This window comes from Leptodactylus fuscus, chromosome 10 (genome assembly GCF_031893055.1).
Source record: "Leptodactylus fuscus isolate aLepFus1 chromosome 10, aLepFus1.hap2, whole genome shotgun sequence".
Taxonomy (NCBI): Eukaryota; Metazoa; Chordata; class Amphibia; order Anura; family Leptodactylidae; genus Leptodactylus; species Leptodactylus fuscus.
The window spans coordinates 68,335,238-68,360,580 of record NC_134274.1 but is presented as its reverse complement, the minus strand read 5'-3'; the positions used below and the strand labels follow the sequence as shown (position 1 = coordinate 68,360,580).

Below are 25,343 nucleotides of genomic sequence, written 5' to 3'. Positions count from 1 at the left end.
TATTGATGTCATTATAACAAGAAAAACACCAGAATAAATATGCAAAAATGGCTTAAACGATGTATTAAAAAAAAATCAAAATTTTTATGCCTTTTTTTTTTCCTGGAAAAACTACATGTGAAGGTATCGTCATAGTAAACTTGTTGGGTAGAAGCTTCCCCACCTTGGTCCCCGCCTGCTCTGACAAATGGGTGCAGAGCCAACAATGTGGCACAAATAAAAGCCATGCTCCAGTAAATTCTCTACTTTGTGTCTCCAGCCTAAAAACACGCAAATGCGGTGCAAAGCATGTGTGCTACTTATTAGATGAAATTACCATAAGATAGACTCTTAATAGTATTTTGATGCATTATTCTCTAGATTTGTCTATGAAAAAATACCCCCCCCAAAAAAAAAAAAAAAAAGCCAGAAATAAAACAAATTCTTAATGAAAAAAAAAAAAAAAAAAAAAAAACTGTCAAAAAACACTTACAAAAGTGGGGGCAAAAAAGCTAAAGGGTGTGCTAACATAGAAGTATGAACCTCAGTATTTTAGGTGCAGTGCCATAATATGCCCATATTATAGAGACCTATTACCTGTGACTGCCATTGGATTTATAGCTGTAATATGGTCTGTATAACACGAATATAATATGTCCGCTAGAATCTACACTAAGGCCAAACAGGCCAGATATGTAATGGGCTGCATCATGATTCTGTGCGGCCGGCCCAGCTTTCAAGCCTTAGGGTGCATTCACACTGAGTAAACGCTAGCTTATTTTGTAGAGTAAAATTACACTTGTAAATTTTGCTATCCCATTGACTTCAATGACATTTTACAGGCGTATTTTTACAGGTGTATTTTTTACAGGCGTATTTTTACACTTGTAAAAAAATATCATTGAAGTCAATGGGATAGCAAAATTTACAAGTGTAATTTTACTCTACAAAATAAGCTAGCGTTTACTCAGTGTGAATGCACCCTTATATTGCAAAACTGAACCTGCAGCAATAATGGATATGCTGCTCTTTTGTCTGGAGACAGTGAATAGGGTTTGTTTAAATCCCATTTTTCACAGATGGTTGCAAAGAGACATACTGAAAGATGCACTTGTGCAGTCTTGTGACCTTTCTCAGTGGGCTCGACCCATTTCCATTTTGGGGCATGGGCATTGAAAAAAGTGTGGGTCACTGATAAAAATACTGCCCACATACAAAGCATGTGAATGTGATCTTTCTCCCAGGTGTACTCACTCTGTCTGACTCAGAGAGAACTTTCTCTGGCCTTCTTTGGGACACAGCGCACCTGATGGGTAACTGCATCCATCTGATGTAAAGATCTGGCCTGTACTGAATGGAGGATTGGGGAACCCGACTTCTGTCCTCACTCTAGTAACCAAAACTGGGTTCCAGATCTTCTAGGGAAATAGCCTGTTCCATATTCAAACCCTCTTTCTGGTTGATGTCAATGAGATTATTACTATTTCTTCTGGATCCACCAGTGCCCATGTTACTATTATTATTGTTATTATTGTTATTTATTTATATAGCACCATTAATTCCATGGTGCTTTACATTTGGGGGTTACATACAGTATACAAAATATACAGGTAGATATAATACTAACAGTGACCAACTGGCACAGTGGGGTAGATGGCCCTGCCCGCGAGGGCTTACTACTTATCTAAATAAGGTTAGGTTCACACTAGTGTTATTTTGTCCATTTTTCTGACCGATCATAGGATCAGAACAACAGACTGAAAAAGTAATAGAATTATGGATGTGACGGATCACCCTATATTTGCATCTGTTACTGTTTTAGGCTAAGGCCACACGGGGCACCCACGACAAAAAAAGTGCCGCAGGAACGCATCATGGTTCTTCCCGCAGCGCTTTAAACAGAAACTTCCTCAGCGGACTTTCTGTTACAATTATACCTATGGGGAAACTGCCAGCATTTCTGTAGGTATAATTGACATGCTGTGATTTCGAAAAACCACGCCAGTTTTGGAATTTGTGGCGTTTTCTCACAGCGGTTTTTACTGCAAAGTGGGCATAGGATTTGCTAGAATCCCATACACTTTGCCCTTGCTGTAAAATGTCACAATTTTTCCTGTGGTGTTTACGCCACGGGCAAATTACGGCATTTCCGTCCTGTGGGGCCCCGTCCTTAAAATGCCTTTAAACTGCAGAGACTTCCTTTAAGCTTCAGGATAACTCATGTTACATTGTGCAAAGAAAGAAACTTACTGTCGGTCAGTTTTCTTATCCATAATAAAATGGTGGAATAGCACTTACCTAAACAATATGGTTGCCAAATGTGATGATTTTCTTTTTGACTGCGAAATATAAGTAAAGCAGCCCCAACAGAAAATGTGTATTAGTTATTGGGGAAGAACCCAAATAGTCAATCAAGGAAAAATCTATTTTTCGGCAGTGTGTGGATGGAAGTTAGTGCGGTTTGTGCCACAGCATTTCTGTCGTGGTCAAATATGTGATAGCAGTTACCTGCAAATGCCCCTAGGGGGAGCTAAGTGCATATAGTTTAATACTACTCCAATCGATGCAGTAATCAACCCATAGGTTTTAAGCTCCCCCTAGTGATGGCAGCACATAGGCAAAATCATATTATTTACAGAAAAACAGCACTTTCCTTTTCCTATACAGATATAATAGAAAAGTATTCAGCTCAGAAATTTGGTCCTTAAAAAGAAAAGGTTGATGTTAAATGGAGGTGCAATTCGTTTCACAAAGCTGTTGGTGTTAGCAGTTTTGTGATGGGAACCATTTATCTCTCTGTATACCACTAGCCACAGATGTGAGCTGTGTTTACAAAATGGACGTACAATGACATAGGAGGGCATGAATTGTGTATTTACAACTAACATTCAAGTTTCCTGGTGTAGCAGCCCCCAGAGCTGCCCATAGCCGGAAACAGAGTTATTAATAGACATATAGAACCAATGTCACTGCTGAAACCTCACCGGTGTCTGACAAGCACAGCAAGGAACATGCCCAGTACTGCCCCCAACCCCCACAGGACACAGTACAGTTCTGCGCATGCGCTTCACCCTGCATGTTAGCCACATATGTGAAATGTCAGTAGCGGAGCCATGACTCTGGCTTTAGTAGAGGAAGGGCAATGTTTAAGGGTGAGTTCACACGGAGTATTTTGGTCAGGATTTTAAGACGGATACGGCCTCAAAATCCTGACCAAAAAGACGGCTCCCATTGAAATCAATGGGACATGCTCAAGTCTCTTTTCAGGGAGACTCCGGTTTGTTCTGGGAAAAGAAGTGACATGCTCATTCTTCATGCCATTTCGCCTCGCAGTTCAGCCTAAATACACTCCCTCCTCCGGATGAGGCCCATTCATTGGGCCTAATCTGGAGCAGAGTGCGCGGCTGGATCCCGGTGCAGTGCCCCGCCTTTCAGTCGTGGTTATCCTGTTTTTGGTCTGGAACCTGAGGCAGCCTCCATCTCAGGTTCCGGAACAAAATACTCTGTGTGAACTTACCCTAAATAAGGAGCCAGGGTAGCTGTTTGCTTCTCATCGGTACATAATAGGTTTATTGGATTGCCAGTTGACATGTCTCCATACATGACTGTGTCTCATCAATGGGAAAAACCCGACAACTTACCAACATATTTGGGCAACATATAAAAAAAACAGTTCTTCCAAAAGTTCTTCAAAACTACAGGTATGGATGAAATACACTTATGTTGCAGGATGTGATAGATTCGCTTTCAAGTGATTAACTTACTTCTAAAAAAAAAATAATGTAGCTTTTCCCCAGCAATTCAGTGGCCCATGAGGGGCCACACGGTGGCTCAGTGGTTAGCACTGCAGCCTTGTAGCGCTGGAGTCCTGGTGTTCAAATCTCACCAAGGGCAACAAACCATCTGCAAGGAGTTTGTATGTTCTCCCCATGTTTGCATGGATTTCCATCCCATATTCCAAAAAAAGACATACTGATAGGGAAAAATGTACATTGTGAGCTCTGTGTGGGGCTCACAATCTACATTTAAAAAAAAAAAAAAAATTCAGTGGCCCACTAGCTCTTTGATTAAAAGTAGAGATGAGCGAACACTGTTCGGATCAGCCGATCCGAACGGCACGCTCCCATAGAAATGAATGGAAGCACCTGTGACGCTGACTTTGCCGGCGGCCGGTGTCACAGGTGCTTCCATTCATTTCTATGGGAGCGTGCTGTTCGGATCGGCTGATCCGAACAGTGTTTGCTCATCTCTAGTTAAAAGTAGACAGCATTGCGACGTCTGCAGCCAACCAATGGCTATTGCAATTACCTGCCATAGTAGGATTGGGAGGACCAAAGCTCTGAACTGTTGGAGGAAAGCACTTTGGGGCCGAGGCCCCACGTTGCGGAAACGCAGCTGATTTTGTAGCAGTTTTTTTGAGCCAAAGCCAGGAGTAGATTGAGCAGAAGGGAGATATATAACCAATTCCTATATATTCTCCATTCCCTCTGTAGCCAGTTTTGGCTTTGGCTCAAAAAACCGCAGTTAAATCTGCAACAAAAAAGCTGCATTTCTGCAATGTGAGGCCTCAACCTTGGGCACATTTATTAAGCTATTTGCACTTTTTTGTTTTTGCATACATTGCACATTTTTTTTCTGCCCTGTACTTTATTTATTACTGTTTCCAGATGTTATGTGCCCTTGCCAATTTTGTTTTTTGTCAGAAAAACAAAGCGTGGCCTACATGGAGATCCTTTACTCGCTGTAGTTATGATTTACATCTGTTTAAAAACGAGCAAAAAAAAGACACAAATACACTCTAGTGCGTGGTCAGTGTTAAAAAAATAAAACAGTTAGGTCAGACAGAATCAAGATTGAAGCCCCAAGATGCGAAAATGCAGCATTTTCTGTTGCAGATTTTGCTGCAGTTTTTTGAGCCAAAGCCAGGAGTGGACTAAGAAAAAGATAGAAGTATAACCAATCGTTCACATCTGCGGTTTGGTAATCCATTTAGGGAGTCCGCATGGGGACCCACCGAAGGGACTACTGAACGCACTGGCAAGTGGTGTGCAGTGAAAGCACATGGACCTCATAAACTGCAATGGGGTCCCTGTGCTTTCCACATGCTGCTTGTATGAATCATGTGGTCATGAAAGTAGATCACGATCTACTTTTCTGTCCGCATAGAACATGCGGACACTGTGCAGAGGGCACACGGACCCCATTTTCGTCTATGCGGTCCATGTGCTTTCATTGCACACCGCTTGCCAGTGCGTTTGGTAATCCGTTCAGGGAGTCCGCATGGGGACCCCCTGAATGGACTACCAGACACAGATGTGAATGAGGGGTCAGAGATTCCTAGATATTTCTCATTCCTTTTGTGGCTATTTTTGACTTTGGCTCAAAGAACTGCAGCAAAATCTGCAACAGAAAAAGCTGTGTTTCTACAATGTGAAACCTCAGCCATACATGGGAACACTTTTTTTAAACCATAAAGGGGCCTCTATACTAACACGTGCACAACATTGATGATAAATAACGCCATTTTTCTTTTATAACATTTGTTGCTATTCACATTTTTTTAGAGGTTGGACAACTTCTTTAGGCTGAAACGCAATGTTGCGGAAACGCAGCTTTTTTGTTGCAGATTTTGCTGCTTTTTTTAGAGCCAAAGCTAGAAGAGGATTAAGAAGAAGGGAGAAGTATAGGAACTTCATATATATATATATATATATATATATATATATATATATATATATATATATAGTTATTCTTGGCTTTGTCTCAAAAAACCGCAACGAAATCTGCAACCAAAAAAGCTGCGTTTCCGCAACGTGGGGCCCCAGCCTTGAAGTTTCAAGCAGGAGAATAAGGACTATACAATAAGAAAAGATTGTTAGAAAAGTTATAATGTATTAAGCAATACTTCAGCATGAAATGTGAAAGCTTAGTCATTCTTAGGCTGTATTCACACAGAGTAACGCCAGGCGTTTTTTGTGTGTTTTTTGCACATAGCGCCGCGTTAACGCCGCGTAACGCCGCGTATACGCTGCGTTAACGCCGGTCAACGCCACCGCAAAATAGCGCCGCGTTAACGCCGCGTATACGCGGCGTTAACGCGGCGCTACGCGGCGTTAACGCGGCGCTATGTGCAAAAAGCACACAAAAAACGCCTGGCGTTACTCTGTGTGAATACAGCCTTAGAAGTAAAACAAGAAACCAGTGAAAGTTCATCTAGTCTGCTGAATCGCTTGAATCCCCTGTACTGTGCTGCTGTGAAACTGCTCGCCTGTATTAGAAAAAAAAGTTTGATAAACATCCAGTGCAGCTGTTGGCCTTTTGTTTCGGAGGACGCTCCAGTTGTTACTGTGCGCTGCGATGATTAGATGACCATTATTCATCCTGTAAATACCTGATAAGCTTCTTTTAAGACGTGATATGATTGAGGGCATGTGAGTCACTTTGGCATTGAAGGTCTATCTGTCTTGTTCTTTTTTTTGCTTCTTCTTGACAAGGCTGTTGTCACTGCTATGCGTGTAGGAATATTTTCCTTGTGGCTGATGTTTTGAAAAGCGTAATGTTTTTTGGAAGACTCTTAGACATTAATGGAAGAATTTACAAAAAATGCAAAGTCATCAACAATCCAAAATAAACTGAAGATGAAACTGTAATAGGAGGAGGCTGTTACTTGGCTTTCTACTCAAACATGACATTACTAAACTCTAGGACATATAATGATATATATTAGCAGTTATTGTAGTGTGTGCACTGTTAAAGGGATTCTACCATTAAAACCTCTTTTTTTGTGGATAAGATGTCGGAATAGTCTTTAGAAAGGCTATTTGTCTCTTACCTTTAGATGTGATCTCTGCCGCGCCGTTCCTTAGAAATACAATTTGTTACAGGTATGCAAATTAGTTCTCTGGCAGCAATGGGGCGGGCCCCAGCGCTGAAAATGTGATGGGGGTGTCCCCACTGCAGCTCAAGAACGCGATCCTGCGACGCCTCTATCTTCGGCTGGATCCTCCCCTTCTCTGTCATCTTCCTTCTGCATCACCTCCGATGCCTGCGCAGTTGGCTCTGCCAGTGAGACACCAGCAGAGCCGAGTGCGAATGCCGGCCGGTGGCCATTTTTGGGAAGCCATTCCTGCATTGAACTACAAGAGCAAGAGCGGCCTCCCAAAAATGGCCGCCGGCCGGAATGCGCAGTCGGCTCTACTAGTGTCTTACTGGCAAAGCCAACTGCGCAGGCATCGGAGGTGACGCAGGAGGAAGACAACAGAGAAGGAGAGGATCCAGCCGAAGATAGAGGCGTTGCAGAATCCTGTTCTCGAGCAGCAGTGGGGACGTCCACATTGCATTTTCAGCACTGGGGCCCGCCCCCATCGCTGCCAGAGAACTAATTTGCATACCGTTAAAAACCGGTATTTCTATGGAACGGCGCGGCGGAGATCACACCTAAACGTAAGAGACGAATAGCCTTTCTAAAGAGGTTTTAATGGTAGAATCCCTTTAAAGGGGTTGTCCAAAAGCTTTCAAGGGTTCATGAATAGAGATGAGCGAGTAGTATTCGATTGAGTAGGTATTCGATAGAATACTACGGTATTCGAAATACTCGTACTCTATCGAATACTACTCCTATTCGCAGTAAAGATTAAATTCAGAATCAGCGTTTGTTGGCAGAATGCTATACAGTGTAAAGCATTTGGCCAATCAACGCTGGTTCTGCAGCAGGCTCGTCTTTGCTTGTCGGGAAAGCTGGCAGCTTGCAGTCTATGTGGGAGCTGAATTTTTCTCAAAGGAATTAATTGACCAGTGTTGATTGGCTGAATGCTATACAACGTACAGTATTCGGCCAATCAACGCTGGTTCTGCCGGAGGCTCATTTGTGACAAGGCGGAGTCTAAGATCAGACCACAATGGAGACTGCTGTGGTCGGATCTTAGACTCCGCCTCCTCACAGACGAGCCTCCGGCAGAACCAGCGTTGATTGGCCGAATGCTGTATACTGTATAGCATTCGGCCAATCAACGCTGGTCAATGCATTCCTATGAGAAAAAGTCAGCTCCCGCATTACCGCAAGCTGCCAGCTCTCCCGACTAGCAAAGACGAGCCTGTTTCAGAACCAGCGTTGATTTGCCGAATGCTATACAGTGTATAGCATTCGGCCAATCACTGCTGGCTCTGCAGGACGAGTAAGGGCCTGTTCACATAAGCGCTTGCTTCCCGTACAGAAGGAGTCCGCAGGAGGACCCCCCCGAAAGGTATATCAGCGTAACTGCAAGCGCTGTGCAGTTAAGCACACGGACCCCATAGACTATAATGGGCTCTGTGTGCTTGCAGAGCACTGCCTGCATGAATGATTCATGCGGGCAGTGCGTGGCAAACACAAGGAGCCCATTATATGCTAAAAAACTTGAACTAATAACAAATAAGTATATGATGTTTCCTTAATTTTTTGCATGACTCGATAATCTCTTAAAAACATTTTAGGGAATTTGGTAGACTGGTGAGACATAAGCACAATGATGCCATAGTGTATTGTAGGGGACATTATGCACCAACATACGTTCACATAGTCTAATAGATGCACCATTTCCTTGAAGAAGCCACTTTTATAACTATGTGAATGAGCCTCTAGTACATAGGGGATATCAGGAGCTGTGTATTCATGTTTGACATACAGAGGCTCCAACAAGCCCTCATTGCCTATTTCTAAAAACAGCTTCTTGAAGGAAACATTGCATCTATTAGAGGACCTAAGGGTATGATGGTGCTCTGCATAATGTCCTCTACAATGGTTTGATATTGGGTTTCCTGGTGAGGGACTCTCTTTACACACAGCACAAGCATGTTTGCCAGAATTAAGAAGCGTTTGGCTTGGTCAGTTTTGCATGGCTGCCATCTGTCAGTTTGTAGGTTATCACAAGCATGGCACACATTGATAAAGCTTCTGTATCTTTGCCAAAAAATCTGCTGGGTTTATTTTCACCAGGTGAACCAAGGATTGGAGAAGCAGCTTTTGATTTATTTTTCATTTTTCTGTAATATTTGTTCAATTTCAGAACTTCTATCTATACGTTAATTCTGTGCATTTGCAATATCTCCATTGTTGACCATACGTAAAATGACATTTTTTTGAAGTGCACTCCAGTGTGAGCGGCCACGATATCTAACAGCACAAGCACCTTATACCATCCTGAAGTAGCGGCTTATACTGTGTCACATGACATTTAGAAACAAGATATAGCAATTAACATTTGATTGACTGAGAACCATTCAAGCCAGTGAAATGATGTATATGGTAGTGAAAGTTGTGCGGGTGATTGGGGCTATATACAGTTATACCTATAAATATACATACATGTAACGGTATGCAGTAAGGCCTCTACACCTAGCTTCTACCTCAGTGTGTCAACCAGATTTACCAGCTTGAACTTTGTGCTAGCAGTGCAGTTACCTATGATGGGGGGAGTCCATGCAGTCCATGGTGGGAGTCCATGCAGTCCATGGTGGGAGTCTATGCAGTCCATGGTAGGAGTCCATGCAGTCCATGGTGGGAGTCCATGCAGTCCATGGTAGGAGTCCATGCAGTCCATGGTGGGAGTCCATGCAGTCCATGGTAGGAGTCCATGCAGTCCATGGTGGGAGTCCATGCAGTCCATGGTGGGAGTCCATGCAGTCCATGGTGGGAGTCCATGCAGTCCATGGTAGGAGTCCATGCAGTCCATGGTGAGAGTCCATGCAGTCCATGGTGAGAGTCCATGTTGCCTCCCAGCAACATCAATTATAGTATGGGACAGTATGACGGTAAAAGGCAGGGACTCCTACCATCATAGATAACTATACAGCTAGAAGTCCCGGTAAGCCGGTAAATATGGCTGCTCCCCTTAGGCTAAGGTTCCACATATCAAAACACAGCAAAAATGCATTTCTTTAACAGTATTTTTCATTGAGTTTTTGATATATATACCGCTGCACCCCCCCACCCCCCCCTACCTAATCTATAGATCTATAGGGAAAATGCTGTCATTCACAGCTAAAACTAAAGAGGGTGTCCAGGATATTTTTTTCAAAAATTAGGTCAAAAACAAAACATACTAACCTGTCACCGGCGCTCCGCCACCTTCCAACACGATCTGGTCCTGCTGCTCTGATGTTTTCTTGTGGTGGAAGTCCTCGCCTATTGTGACATCCCCAAATTCCTTTTCTTAGGCCACTGTTTGGCCTCAGCGGTCATGTGAACATCAGCGGCCTAAGGAATGGACCCGGGGACATCACAGGCTGGAATTTGTCGGAGAGAAACAATGGGATATGCTCGCTTAAAGTGAATTGGATTATTACTTAGTTTAGAACTAGGGCAAGTTTTCCTTTATTAAAAAGAAGCAAAAGCACAATGTTTTTCAGTACCATATGTATCATCTTTTCGCCTGGCAATAAATGGTTAACAAAATGTAATGTTAAAACACTGATTTCTGAACATTATATATAAGCAATAGCTACCGGTCAGTGTCATGCTGGTTTAGAATTAGGCTCTTCTTTTTCTGACCTGCTTAATGCATTACTCACACATAAAGGACTGTCTTCCCCGATGTCTTATGTACTAAGGAACACCTTCCACTTATGGAGGAACATCTTCCACTGAAGTAAATTGTTATCAGGGTATTTCTCATTTTAGACTGTCTTGACATTGAAAAAACCAGAAGAAAGCAGGAGAAAAGCTTGATATTGTCATTGTTATGTGCCTGTAATGGTTAATGGCTGCCATGCTGCAATCTCCTCCAAGCTTGTGAAGTATTAAATGCTACCTGCGGGTTTAATACAAGAATTCATATGGTGGCGAAGGCAATGTAGATGACAGGTAAAGCAATAAAATGACTTATTATATCTTAGATGTAAGTGGTAGGCTATGGATAATACCTGATGTGTGTCCTGTCTCTGCAGTCCTCACCTTCCAGGGTAGACGTTCCATGAGTTTTGCAATGAATTGTCATATATATATATATATATATATATATATATATATATATATATATATATATACACCTATGACAGAAGGACTCGATTCTCATTGCTCTCCCATTTCTTTTGATCCTTGGGTTGATTCTCAGTACTCTTATTTTTAGGGTTTTTAGGGTTTCAACTCATTCAAACCAACTCTCTAGGGGGCCCAAAATGGTTGCATGAACTTCCTCTATGAAACATATACCCTCATATCAATGGCAATAACCAAATATACAGGACAATAAAGTGACACAATACATTTGTTTTCTGCTCACTACCGGTACTGCAGCCCACCACCAGGGCTGCAGGAATTGTGGTTTTCACCGCAGCTCATTATTATTTTATGTACTACTCCACTCTGCTATTAAGTATCGCTCTCCTGATGAACCTTTTTGAGGCGAAACGCGTCGAGAGATAGAGAGATAAATGAGAAATATAATGTATTGATAGACAACTGTAGCACTGTTAGACTGGCCAGGAACTAGCTGGGCTGCATGAATATTGGGTTTTTTGTCTAGTCCTGCATATAAACAGGCCACTTGTGTTACTGACCCACAAGAGACACTATGGGTGTTGCCCCCATTGCAGTTAACCCTTAGCAACTAACCCTTTGTTGGCCATACAGTGCTGTTTGTCTGGTTTTACATGGTGTGGTATTAGGAAGGGGTCACATTGAAAGGGGTTTCTTGACAGTTAAAATAATCCAGTGAAACCACCAACTGGATTCTAAACCCTTGAACTGACAGGAACCAACCCCCTCCTAAGTTATTTTCACTTATAGGGACCAGGTGGAATATAGGGTCCTGGGTGTGTATGTGTTTGTGTAGTGGGAATATTTAGAGTGAATTTTAGCAAATTATTTAATAAAAGTTAGGTTTTAGCCATCAAGTAAGGGGTACCCTTTGTGATAACAGTTGTATTTTGGTACCACCAACCCAGTGCATGTTACTATGAGATCAACACTGAGATTTTTGTACTTTTTAGTTTTTTTGTCTATTGTCTGGCATTAACAGCCATATAAATAGTCTGTTATGTAACAATTTTGCTGAACTTTTATATGGACAGGCCAGAACTATAAATACATGTCATTCGGCCAAATACTATTAAAATTGTGTCACACAATAGAGTCTCTTGAAACTTTTTGGAAAGTATAAGAAACTAGAAAGAGGCCCTTGACGGAAAATGGATCTTAGCTTATGTGATTTTACACACAGATGGCAAGAACACTGAGGTCATAAAACCTCTCCCATCCGAAAACACAAAAAATAAAATTATTTTACTGTTTTGTTTGTTACCTGCTGCAGTTGACAATTGCAGATGACAATTACTGTATATACTCGAGTATAAGCCGAGTTTTTCAGCACAGTTTTTGTGCTGAACCCCCCCCCCCCCCCCTCGGCTTATATAAATTAATTAATTTATTTTTTTTGGGGGGGGGAGGGGTCTATGACCAGCCACAATGGTAATGTATAGAATCTCCCATAAAATAGTGAAAAAAAACAAACCACATAGTGAAACACATACCCATTAGTTACCCGGTCTACTGAATATAGGGTATCTGCAGTGCTCCTGTTCCATCGGGAAGGGGTTAATAGGAGCACTGCACATACCCTATATTCAGCCAGACTGAGTTACAGGTGGGGGAATAAAACCCAGTCCTCAAGCTCAGGGAAGGGGCAGACAGACAACCAAAACACCCCCTCCCCTTTCCCAGCAACTACTGCACCCAAAAACTCTGACCATCTAAATTTTTGAAATTTTCCAGTAGCTGCTGCATTTCCCCCCCTCGGCTTATACTCGAGTCAATAAGTTTTCCCAGTTTTTTTGTGGTAAAATTAGGGGCCTCGGCTTATATTCAGGTCGGCTTATACTCGAGTATATACGGTACATCAACCCTAGGGGTGGATACAAAATTTATGAAGGGGTCTCAACTCTGGGACAATGACCACCAGTCACCATTCCCTCATTCACCCTGGCAGCAAGACTTAAGCCAGCAAGAGTTGTAATGGAATGACTGTGATACCTGTCCACTACCACCCCATTCAACTACATGGGACTGCTGATAAGTTGAATAGCGTTTTCGTAATATCGTAAGCGTTCCCATAGTGATGAATGAAGAGGCTCATATGTGTAAAGACTTCTTCATGTAACATCTTGCTGCTGGAGTAAAAAGAGCTCAGACAATCAGAATGGCCCCAGTAGTCATCCTCTACCGATCTACTACCTATCCAGTGAATGGGTGATAACGTGATATTACCGCACATGTAAGAAAGGCTAGAGTCTATTCCTACTGTGGGCTGTATTACTAAACTAAATGCAACATTCTTGCTCAAGATGCATGCAAAGACTGGTGGACATATATTCGGGCACATTGTTTTTGACAATTCTTGGTTCTCAGTAGACAATTTTGAAAGTGTCTAGGAAAATGGATGTGGCTTAACATGAGCTAAATGTATTCTATGTCTATATTACTATATGGTATTTATTAGAGATGAGCGAACACTGTTCGGATCAGCCAATCCGAACAGCACGCTCCCATAGAAATGAATGGAAGCACCTGGCACGCGGACTTTGCCGGCAGCCGGCTGCTTAACCCCCCCCCCCCCCGTGTGCCGGCCGCTTCCATTCATTTCTATGAAAGCGTGCTGTTCGGAACGGCTATTCCGAACAGTGTTTGCTCATCTCTAGTATTTATCTGTATTATGTATGAAGAACACCTAGTATTTTCTCTTTAGTTTCATTACCAATGCTACGTGATGTGACCCATTAACAGAATCCAATGTGAATAGCGCAGACTACAAACCGATTATCATTATCGCCAATAGCAAGTTCTTGTGTAAGTTAGTGAAGCACTGTTAAGAATTAGGCATAGGCTGAATAGGAACGAATCCAGGACAGGACATGTATTAAATATGGTGGAGGAAGAGAGTAAGGAATGAAAAGGCAGACAAAGCATGAGGCAGAAATTAAAAATAAAAAATGTATTTTATTTTCTGACACAAAGTATCAAAAGGAATAATGTGCATTATTTCTTTAATTTCCATACAAATATAAAAAATATATAACATATATAACAGTGGAGGGATACTCTGATTAAAAAAAAGAAAGAATATAGCTATATACAAAGGAAGAAAAAGTCAGAATCCCCCGACTACACCACTCAACAATATTAACGTTCCATACATAAAATAGTCATTGCTGTAGTCAGATACATGTGATGTCATTCTGTGTTTCGCCAGTCATCCATTACAGCGAGCGCTGCGCCTCCCCACGGTAAACACACAAACAGCTGATGGATTTCTCCTTCCAGCCGCACTAATGGCTAGTAGAAGTTTACAAAACATTTCAGCTTTTGGTTTACATGAAATTACATTCTTTCCATTTTAAAATTAGAAACATGCATAGACCGTAAAACCGCCATTGTTCGCTATGTCAAGCTCATACTCTCAAATGTCTACTGTAGCCAGGGCAGCGGATGACGTACCTCATAGGAAAGGATATCTGTGATTTTAGTTTGGCACAGACACACATTTAGACTAAGGCCCCATGTTGTGGAAACAAAGCGTTCACTTCATCTCGTTCACATATTGTGGGGGAAAAAAATGGCTGCAGAAAAGCTGCGTTTTCAAAAAGCGTGTTAATGTTAGCGGAGGAATCGCAAGCGTTTTCCCTGTAGATTTACTAGTGGAAGAAAAAACAGTATAAAAAAACAATGTGCATATTTTAAGCAGTATTGTGTAGCTGCGTTTCGTTACGTGGGGCCTTAGCCTTACTGTATGTATAAGATACAGTCCTATGAAAAAGTTTGGGCACCCCTATTAATCTTAATCATTTTTTGTTCTAAATATTTTGGTGTTTGCAACAGCCATTTCAGTTTGATATATCTAATAACTGATGGACACAGTAATATTTCAGGATTGAAATGAGGTTTATTGTACTAACAGAAAATGTGCAATATGCATTAAACCAAAATTTGACCGGTGCAAAAGTATGGGCACCCTTATCATTTTATTCATTTGAATTCCCCTAACTACTTTTTACTGACTTACTGAAGCACAAAATTGGTTTTGTAACCTCAGTGAGCTTTGAACTTCATAGCCAGATGTATCCAATCATAAGAAAAGGTATTTAAGGTGGCCAATTGCAAGTTGATCTCCTATTTGAATCTCCTCTGAAGAGTGGCATCATGGGCTACTCAAAACAACTCTCAAATGATCTGAAAACAAAGATTGTTCAACATAGTTGTTCAGGGGAAGGATACAAAAAGTTGTCTCAGAGATTTAACCTGTCAGTTTCCACTGTGAGGAACATAGTAAGGAAATGGAAGACCACAGGGACAGTTCTTGTTAAGCCCAGAAGTGGCAGGCCAAGAAAAATATCAGAAAGGCAGAGAAGAAGAATGGTGAGAACAGTCAAGGACAATCCACAGACCACCTCCAAAGAGCTGCAGCATCATCTTGCTGCAGATGGTGTCACTGTGCATCGGTCAACTATACAGCGCACTTTGCACAAATAGAAGCTGTATGGGAGAGTGATGAGAAAGAAGCCGTTTCTGCACGTACGCCACAAATAGAGTTGCCTGAGGTATGAAAAAGCAAATTTGGACAAGGCAGCTTCATTTTGGAAACAAAAATTGAGTTGTTTGGTTATAAAAAAAGGCGTTATGCATGGCGTCCAAAAAGAAACAGCATTCCAAGAAAAACACATGCTACCCACTGTAAAATTTGGTGGAGGTTCCATCATGCTTTGGGGCTGTGTGGCCAATGCCGGCATCGGGAATCTTGTTAAAGTTGAGAGTCGCATGGATTCCACTCAGTATCAGCAGATTCTTGAGAATAATGTTCAAGAATCAGTGACGAAGTTGAAGTTACGCCGGGGATGGATATTTCAGCAAGACAATGATCCAAAACACCGCTCCAAATCCTCAGGCATTCCTGCAGAGGAACAATTACAATGTTCTGGAATGGCCATCCCAGTCCCCATACCTGAATATCATTGAACATCTGTGGGATGATTTGAAGCGGGCTGTCCATGCTCGGCGACCATCTAACTTAACTGAACTTGAATTGTTTGTCCAAAATACCTTTATCCAGGATCCAGGAACTGATTAAAAGCTACAGGAAGCGACTAGAGGCTGTTATCTTTGCAAAAGGAGGATCTACTAAATATTAATGTCACTTTTCTGTTGAGGTGCCCATACTTTTGCACCGGTCAAATTTTGGTTTAATGCATATTGCACATTTTCTGTTAGTACAATAAACCTCATTTCAATCCTGAAATATTACTGTGTCCATCAGTTATTAGATATATCAAACTGAAATGGCTGCTGCAAACACCAAAATATTTAGAACTAAAAATGATTAAGATTAATAGGGGTGCCCAAACTTTTTCATAGGACTGTATATATATATATATATATATATATATATATATATATATATATATATATATATTATATAATACAGGCTAGTAGAATAAACACAGTCATATACATACGGCATCGGATGAAACTGGGAATTTTCCCACTTTTTTTTTTACCCAAGATCTTAATGAAAATGTAACCTGTCCTTGGAATATGACCACTTTTGGTTAGGAGAGTCCTCCAGTGTAAAGAACTGGATGAATATTTTCCAAAACCAACCAGTTTGGCAGGAGTAGATGACCATTCAATGTGCATGCAGGCTTTGTGACCCAATAAGAGATGTCGGGCAGATATGGATTGTGCAGTTGGATTTCAACTTACTTGATCCTTTTGTTCTAAGGGAGATAAGTCACTGTGCGAGGTGTCAGGCAAAGGCTTATTACTAGGGTTGAGCGATCGTGTTCGGAAAAGATCTCTAGCAGCTACTTACCTCTAGAGATGGCTGCTCCGGTGCCCTCCTTCTTCTTGCCTCGCTGCCCCGCCTCCCAGGTTAGTGTTTAAAGCGCTAGGTAGGCGGGGCTTGTGGCTTAGGAGAGTGTGGGCGGGTACAAGGCAGGGAGAAGTGACGTCTCCCCTCCCAGTACCCACCCACACTCTCCTAACCCGCCCACACTCTCCTAACCTGTCAGGGAGAGGGCAGGGAGCAGAGTGGAGTGGCAGCGAAGCAAATAAGAAGGAAGGCACCGGACCAGCCATCTCTGGAGGTAAGTGGACACCAGGGGCGACTAAGTAGCCAGAGGATTAAAAAAAAATCCTCTGGCTACTTAGTGATTCAATACACAGCATGGATTCTAACAATTGTTAGATTCCATGCTGTATAGTGAATAGGATTGCTTTTAAAATCTGATCTCCAATTAATTAAAAAATCCCATTAACTTGCATTGGGATCGGAATTGGGATCGAGATCGGGTTCGAATGAAAAATGATCAGAAATCGGATTTTAAAATCGATCCTGAAAAGTCAAGATCGGCTCAACCCTACTTATTACCCATCTCTTCATTCATGCATCAAAAATGTGCCTAAGAGTAAGGGGGCGTCACACTAACGCTGCTGTCCGCCCTGAGGTTTCCGTCCTAAGCCCAGGGGAAACTGGACGGGGACGGTTTTCCGGCAGTCAGCTTTAAAACCCATTCATTTGTGTCTGTGCCAAAAAAATGGTTTCCAGGCGGAGAGGCTGCTTACGCACACCGATGACTTTCTTTAAAAAACCATTCAAATGAATGGGTTTTAAAGCTGACCGCTGGGAAGCCATCCCCTGTCTGGTTTCCCCGGGTTTAGGATGGCAACCTTGGAGCGGACAGTGGCGTTAGAGTGAACACCCCCTAAGCAATTGATCAGCCACCATTCCAGCGTCCCCTACAATGATGTAATGTACATAAGTGACTATTGTAGCCTATCGATGACACTATTCAGGCCAGTGAATGGCTGCAGCGCTCATGTGAAAGATGAATGTAACATCATCACCATCTTAGCAGCGGCAGCAAGTGATTGGACATTTGAGTATTAGTTATTTTTCATATTATCATATGATAAGTCTGTGCTTAATTTTATACTGCTTACAATTCTACAACAATATAACAATATAACCTGTGATACAGATATTAGTTCTTTCTAATGACATCTTATAGATTGGAAACAGGAAGAAGGTAAAAGTCTTCCTTATAGTAACAATTCTGGTTAGTTACTAGACATCTGGTTCATCATCATGGATCCTTTGTGGTTTAGGGTCTGGTCCCCTCGCTGCCAGAAAGACTAACCACATATTATTTGGCAGTTAAGGTGTTAAGAGGCCCCAACAACTCTTTGGTTCCTGGTAGTCTAACCTCAAGAAATGCTCTGGGGCAGCTCATTTATGCACCTCTTAGGGTTTCTGGTGTCTTAATTAAAGCAAGATCTCATACAGGAGCTTACATATCCTGTAGCAAGGTCAGGGGCAGCAGAAAGACAAAAAGCAGCTCCTGCACTGAATGTCTAACTATAGAGAATGGTGGGGGGTGGTGTGGACTCCACAAGACTGCACGGGATTTATTTATATGCAGAGGCAGGAAGGTAAAGGAGCAACAGGGGTTGTGTAGAAGCCGAGGGAGGCGATCCAGATGTTCCTGCATTCATTACAAGCAATCTCCTTCTAGGGTTGCCCAAACATTACAATGCACAACCTTTGCCATGCTGTAGATGCAGGTGGTGTTTAGATGTCAAAAAAACGTATTTTCTAACATACCAGCAATATTGTTATTCCATGTCATACTGACCCACTTAGATAAAAGATAAGACTGATTACATCAATTGTACTTTGATCTTGTAGATTTTTTAAACCTCCATTTTTTGCATGTTGGATCATAGAACGCTTATTCCATACTCCTCTCGCTACGTACAATTCAGGTTAGCGCATGGGAGTTTTTAGGACCAATAAAAGCATTCCTCCAGAAAGATGAAAATAATCTCTCTAGCGCCACCAATAGGTGACAAACCTGTAAGTCAATGCTTGACTTTTGAAACTTGATGAAAAGGTAAAAAAAAAAAGCGTATTTTGTGCTTCTCAGGCTCGGGGCAGAAATGCTGCGGGAAAAATCACAGCGTTTTATAGTCAGGGAAAAGTGGAAGGGATTCTAGCGAATTCCATGCTCAGTTTCCGGTAAAAATCGCAGTGTGGACACGCCGTTATTTCCAAAACCGGCGTGGTTTTGTTAATCTCAGTATGTCAATCATACCTATGGAAACGCCAGCGGTTTCCCCATAGGTATAATAGAAACAGAAAGTCCTTAGAGGAAACCTCTGCAAACTGTCTAATGCGCTGCGGGTACAACCGTGATGCGTCAGCGCCGCATTTTTTCCGGGATGCCTCAGACATCAATGAAGGATACATGAGCTTGAAAGCTGACAATTCTCAATGAAGAAGTGATTTTTTTTTTTCAGAATTTTTTAGAAACACCATGAATAATGCCACATTTACATCTACAATAATACGTAAAGATTCCTATTTAATAGGTAATGCTATACAGAAGGCAAAAGCAGATCAGTAAGGGGGAAAAACTCAGGCGAGTGGATTGTCTTTAAAAGTATAAAATAGTACATTGTAGGGACCAAGTTCACAGTTGTATATTGCTCTGAAATGCTGTGCAAAAGTTTAAGGCACGAGGTGAAACCGCTGCAATGATGCGTTCTCATTTATTTTATCAATTAGAATTTCTCTCTTCGTTTTGTTAATTGGTAAAAATAAATGAACACTTCTATTTTAGAAACAGCAATTTTACAAACCTTTGCACAATACTGTATGGAAACATATATATAAAATTAATTTGGATGAGATTTCCAAATATATATATATATATATATATATATATATATATATATATATATATATTTGGAAATCTCATCCAATTTAATTTTACTAAGAGTTAATCAACAGTACCTGGAATGAAGAATTTGGTTGCTGCAAACAATGTTAAGTAACCTTTAGTTACAAAAGTTGGCGTCCTAACTTATTGAAAAGCAGAAAATTGGTTCTAAAGCCTAATCGCACCGTGTATTGGTGTTTCTATAATTTGCAAATATGCCCTTGTCATTCAGATGCGGAGTCCCATGTACTGCTGATAGACTCCCTGTAAAATGTTATATGGATGCTTATCCCTTATCCAATTTTCCGATTTGCAAAGACATGGACATCAGCAAATTGCTCGGTTTGGCAGTGGCTATTTTTCTGTGCCTTACTTGTTTGCATCATACGTACATACGTGTGCTGGAAGCGATGGAGACTGCAATAGGATTTTCAGTTACGTTACATGAAATATAAATGAAGTGTTAAAGAAATGTAATAAGGGACAATGGTGTCAGGTTGAACATTCCCATAACAAAATCGTCCCTTCCTGTCTGCTAACAGTGGGCTCAGATGACTACAAAGCAGTGACTTGTCCGCCTGTGTTTGTATTATGGCACAAGCCCATAGAGGTTCTGGCAAACCAATGTTTTGATGCAGGTTAAAAAAATATACTGAAAACCCTAGAGGCAACTGGAATGGGGATGATTTTGAGCAAGGCCGAGAAGAGAAGGACCAGATGCTAACACTTCCATGAACCTCGAAATTCAGCGTGTTAGGCAGCTGGCAAATCTAACTTTGCAGAAAAAAAGTGACTTTACAGTCATGTAACTCCATGTGTTGTAAATTCATTGCAGTTCATTATGCCCTACTGGAAACTATTGAAAGGCAATTTCTTCTTGCTTTCCAGGTTGCGTGAAAGCAGTCACCATAGGCTACGCTGTATAATAGTAGTAGCCTCTTACTAATACATAGATCTCTTACACCCTCCATTCATCACAGTTCATTAAAAGGAAGGCTATATTAAATAAAATGTGCATGTGTATATTATGTATATATATATATAATGAGAATAAAAGATAGATTGAGCAAGGTTACTGGTCTGATCGATAAAGTTTCTGTATTGAATAGACGTATATAATGTGATATTGTCTAGTCCTCTAATTTATGACATATAATACATTTCACACCACTATCATCTGAACCTTGCAAAGTTAAACTTTCAGAAAAAAAATTTGCTTGTTATTTTTGGAGAATCCAAAGGATAATGGATGTGTACAATACTGCTCAATGGGACGTCCCAGCATTGGAAAGTAAACCCACTTGGTCTTGGGGCCACATGGGATTTCTTACAAGGTTCAGCACCAGATACATTACAAGATTCCAAGTTACAGACGTGTGAAGATCGTGTCTTAACACATTCATGCCGGGAGTGGAAGCTGCACATCTGCGTCATCTGCTTACTTGTTCAAAGCTTTCTCCAGGTACTCCTGGATCCACTTAATCTTAGGGTCCAAGCAGATCTGTTTGCCATTGTGCTTAAGACGAGCCCTGTAAAAAAGTATGGTGTAACTAGGTTAGAGAGCCATGTCCAGCTTGACCATGACCATTCATGTTGTATGGGAAGAATATGCAAATCTGACTTCCATGATGTAATTAGGATGCCAGTGCGTCAAGTATGCACACCTATAGAGGGCGCTGACTGAGAATGTGCAAGTCTATCTTCCATGATGTAATGAGGAAGACAGAGTCTCAGTCAAGACATTCAATAGAGGGTGCTCCCTTTAACATCATGCTGACCTTCTCAGAGGCCTTTGTTTGCAATGATGTTGGGATTATAGTAGATACAGTCTTCTCAGCCAAGGACAGATGTTTCGATGTATTTGCATCTCATCAGCTTGGCGCAGAGAGGACTGATCTGGATTAGACAGGGTTGAGGGATATGATGTTAAAGGGAGCGCCCTCTATTGGATGTCTTGACTGAGACGCTGTCTTCCTAATTACATCATGGAAGACAGACTTGCATATTCTCAGTCAGCGCCCTCTATTGGTGTGCATACTTGAGGCACTGGCATCCTAATTACAACATGGAAGTCAGATTTGCATATTCTTCCCATGTTCCTTTGCAGTGGAGCGCTCATGGCTTAATAAGACTCCACCCCCTAAATGGTGGTTCTCTCCCTATGGAGTGACGATATCCCCTCATTCATGTTGTAGTCAGAAGTGAGATGGGCACCACCTTTTCTTGCTGCCTAGTTGTATTGACACAAATTATGGGAGTGATTCATGTCTTGTCTGCTTTTATGGTCTGAGGACATTGGGCTTGGTAAATTCCCTAGTTAACATGTTTAGTTATTTTTTTCAATATAGGTGATACCATTATTTATCCATAATAGATGGCATACTGATATTTGTGGTATTACACTATTGTTATTTGAGATCCAAGAAGCATGGCGCAGTCAAGAAAGGCATCATGTGAAAGACCTGTGGGTGTGCTAAAATGTCCAATATTATCTGTTTCAAGGCTCGGAATTTTCCCCATGTTCCCTCTTCTGGGATCCCTTCCTTGTTTTCTTTTTCAATAGCCATGTTTTATTACTTTGTACTTACACAATCTGCAGAGAGCAGTTGGTGGTCGAGAGAATCTTCAGGTGTTTGATGTTGCTTTTGGCCACATTACTTTCAAAATATCTGCAGGGACATCGGTAAGTCAAGCTGACTGGTTTCTCTGTGTGGACAAAATACAAACATTAGGACTAAAACCCCTGCCTCGAGAACAGGCATTAAACAACGATTTATCATTACTGCATGCTGATATTAAATCTGTAACAATTATTTAGAAGTTATAGGAATAACGGTACTAACTTGAAAGCAAGTGTAGAGAAAAAGAACAGGCACGGATACCTTGTAGGCGTCTCTTTAGAGGCCATATTGCATTGAGAGAGTAACTTAGTTAAGCCATACTAATACTAATTTACATAAAACTTATCTTAAAAAAATCTCTTTATGGATGAGGCCCCACGTTGCGATAACGCAGCTTTTTTTTCTTGCAGATTTTGCTGCATTTTTTATTATCCAAACCTAGGAGTGACCACAAAAGGAATGGGAAATATATAAGAAGTTCTTGTACTTCTACCTTCTGCTCAATCCACTCCTGACTATGTCTCAAACAACTGCAACAAAATCTGCAACAAAAAAAGCTGCATTTCCACAAGGTGGGCTCTTAGCCTATTATAGAAATTAAGTCACTCTTGCCCACTGCTTTTGCAGCTCCCAGTTCCAATCACTTGAATGGGACTGAACTGCAATAAAAGACACATCCCATCGTAGCTCCATTTCATCCCATCCCAGCTCCGTATATACTCGAGTATAAGCCGAATTTTTCATATTCCCTTCCAAGTATTATATGTTAACTTAAAGTAGTTTCTGTTCTCTAGGGTTGTGTGATGGAAAATCTGCAGCTGCTCATGTTACTCAAAATGAGTCAAAGGTGTCTGAGATCAACTGAGATCACTAAAGGCCTTGGATGTCTCTTTTATTCTTCAGAAAATTTGTAAGAACTCAATAGAATATATCTAGAGCAGATAGATAGATAGATAGATAGATAGATAGATAGATAGATAGATAGATAGATAGGAGATAGATAGATAGATAGATAGATAGATAGATAGATAGATAGATAGATAGGAGATAGATAGATAGATAGGAGATAGATAGATAGATAGGAGATAGATAGATAGATAGATAGGAGATAGATAGATAGATAGATAGATAGATAGATAGATAGATAGATAGATAGATAGATAGGAGATAGATAGATAGATGATACATAGAAGATAGATAGATAGATAGATAGATAGATAGGAGATAGATAGATAGATAGATAGATAGATAGATAGGAGATAGATAGATAGATAGATAGATAGATAGATAGATAGATAGGAGATAGATACGATAGATAGATAGATAGATAGATAGATAGATAGATAGATAGATGATACATAGAAGATAGATAGATAGATAGATAGATAGATAGGAGATAGATAGATAGATAGATAGATAGATAGATAGGAGATAGATATGATAGATAGATAGATAGATAGATAGATAGATAGATAGATAGATGATACATAGAAGATAGATAGATAGATAGATAGATAGATAGATAGATAGATAGATAGGAGATAGATAGATAGATAGATAGATAGATAGATAGATAGATAGATAGGAGATAGATAGATAGATAGGAGATAGAGAGATAGGAGATAGAGAGATAGGAGATAGATAGATAGATAGATAGATAGATAGATAGATAGATAGATAGATAGGAGATAGATAGATAGAGAGATAGGAGATAGATAGATAGATAGATAGATAGATAGATAGATAGATAGATAGAAGATAGATACAGTAGATAGATAGATAGATAGATAGATAGATAGATAGATAGATAGAAGATAGATACAGTAGATAGATAGATAGATAGATAGATAGATAGATAGATAGATAGATAGGAGATAGATAGATAGATAGATAGATAGATAGATAGATAGATAGGAGATAGATAGATAGATAGATAGATAGATAGATAGGAGATAGATAGATAGATAGATAGATAGATAGATAGATAGGAGATAGAGAGATAGGAGATAGAGAGATAGGAGATAGATAGATAGATAGATAGATAGATAGATAGGAGATAGATAGATAGAGAGATAGGAGATAGATAGATAGATAGATAGATAGATAGATGATAGATACAGTAGATAGATAGATAGATAGATAGATAGATAGATAGAAGATAGATACAGTAGATAGATAGATAGATAGATAGATAGATAGATAGATAGATAGATAGATAGGAGATAGATAGATAGATAGATAGATAGATAGATAGAAGATAGATAGATGATAGATAGATAGATAGATAGATAGATAGATAGATATGAGATAGATAGATAGATAGATAGATAGATATGAGATAGATAGATAGATAGATAGATAGATAGGAGATAGATAGATAGATAGATAGATAGATAGATAGATAGATAGATAGGAGATAGATATGAGATAGATAGATAGATAGATAGATAGATAGGAGATAGATAGATAGATAGATAGATAGATAGGAGATAGATAGATAGATAGATAGATAGGAGATAGATAGGAGATAGATAGATAGATAGATAGATAGATAGATAGGAGATAGATAGATAGGAGATAGAGAGATAGATAGATAGATAGATAGGAGATAGATACGATAGATAGATAGATAGATAGATAGATAGATAGATAGATAGATAGATAGATGATACATAGAAGATAGATAGATAGATAGATAGATAGATAGATAGATAGATAGGAGATAGATAGATAGATAGATAGGAGATAGATATGATAGATAGATAGATAGATAGATAGATAGATAGATAGATAGATAGATAGATAGATGATACATAGAAGATAGATAGATAGATAGATAGATAGGAGATAGATAGATAGATAGATAGATAGGAGATAGATAGATAGATAGATAGATAGATAGATAGGAGATAGATAGATAGGAGATAGAGAGATAGGAGATAGAGAGATAGATAGATAGATAGATAGATAGATAGATAGATAGATAGATAGATAGGAGAT

General features: G+C 40.3%; 1 protein-coding gene across 1 annotated transcript in view; it reads right to left on the bottom strand.

The window, feature by feature from the left end:
• The window catches only part of CXCL12 (C-X-C motif chemokine ligand 12), a 64,501-nt gene that overhangs the window by 26,320 nt on the left and 12,838 nt on the right, over positions 1–25,343 (bottom strand). The window contains exons 2-3 of the mRNA XM_075257805.1: positions 22,311–22,428; positions 21,165–21,251 (exon numbers count right to left, since the gene is read on the bottom strand). Of these exons, the coding sequence (XP_075113906.1) occupies positions 21,165–21,251; positions 22,311–22,428 (205 nt within the window). The remainder of the gene's footprint in view (positions 1–21,164; positions 21,252–22,310; positions 22,429–25,343) is intronic.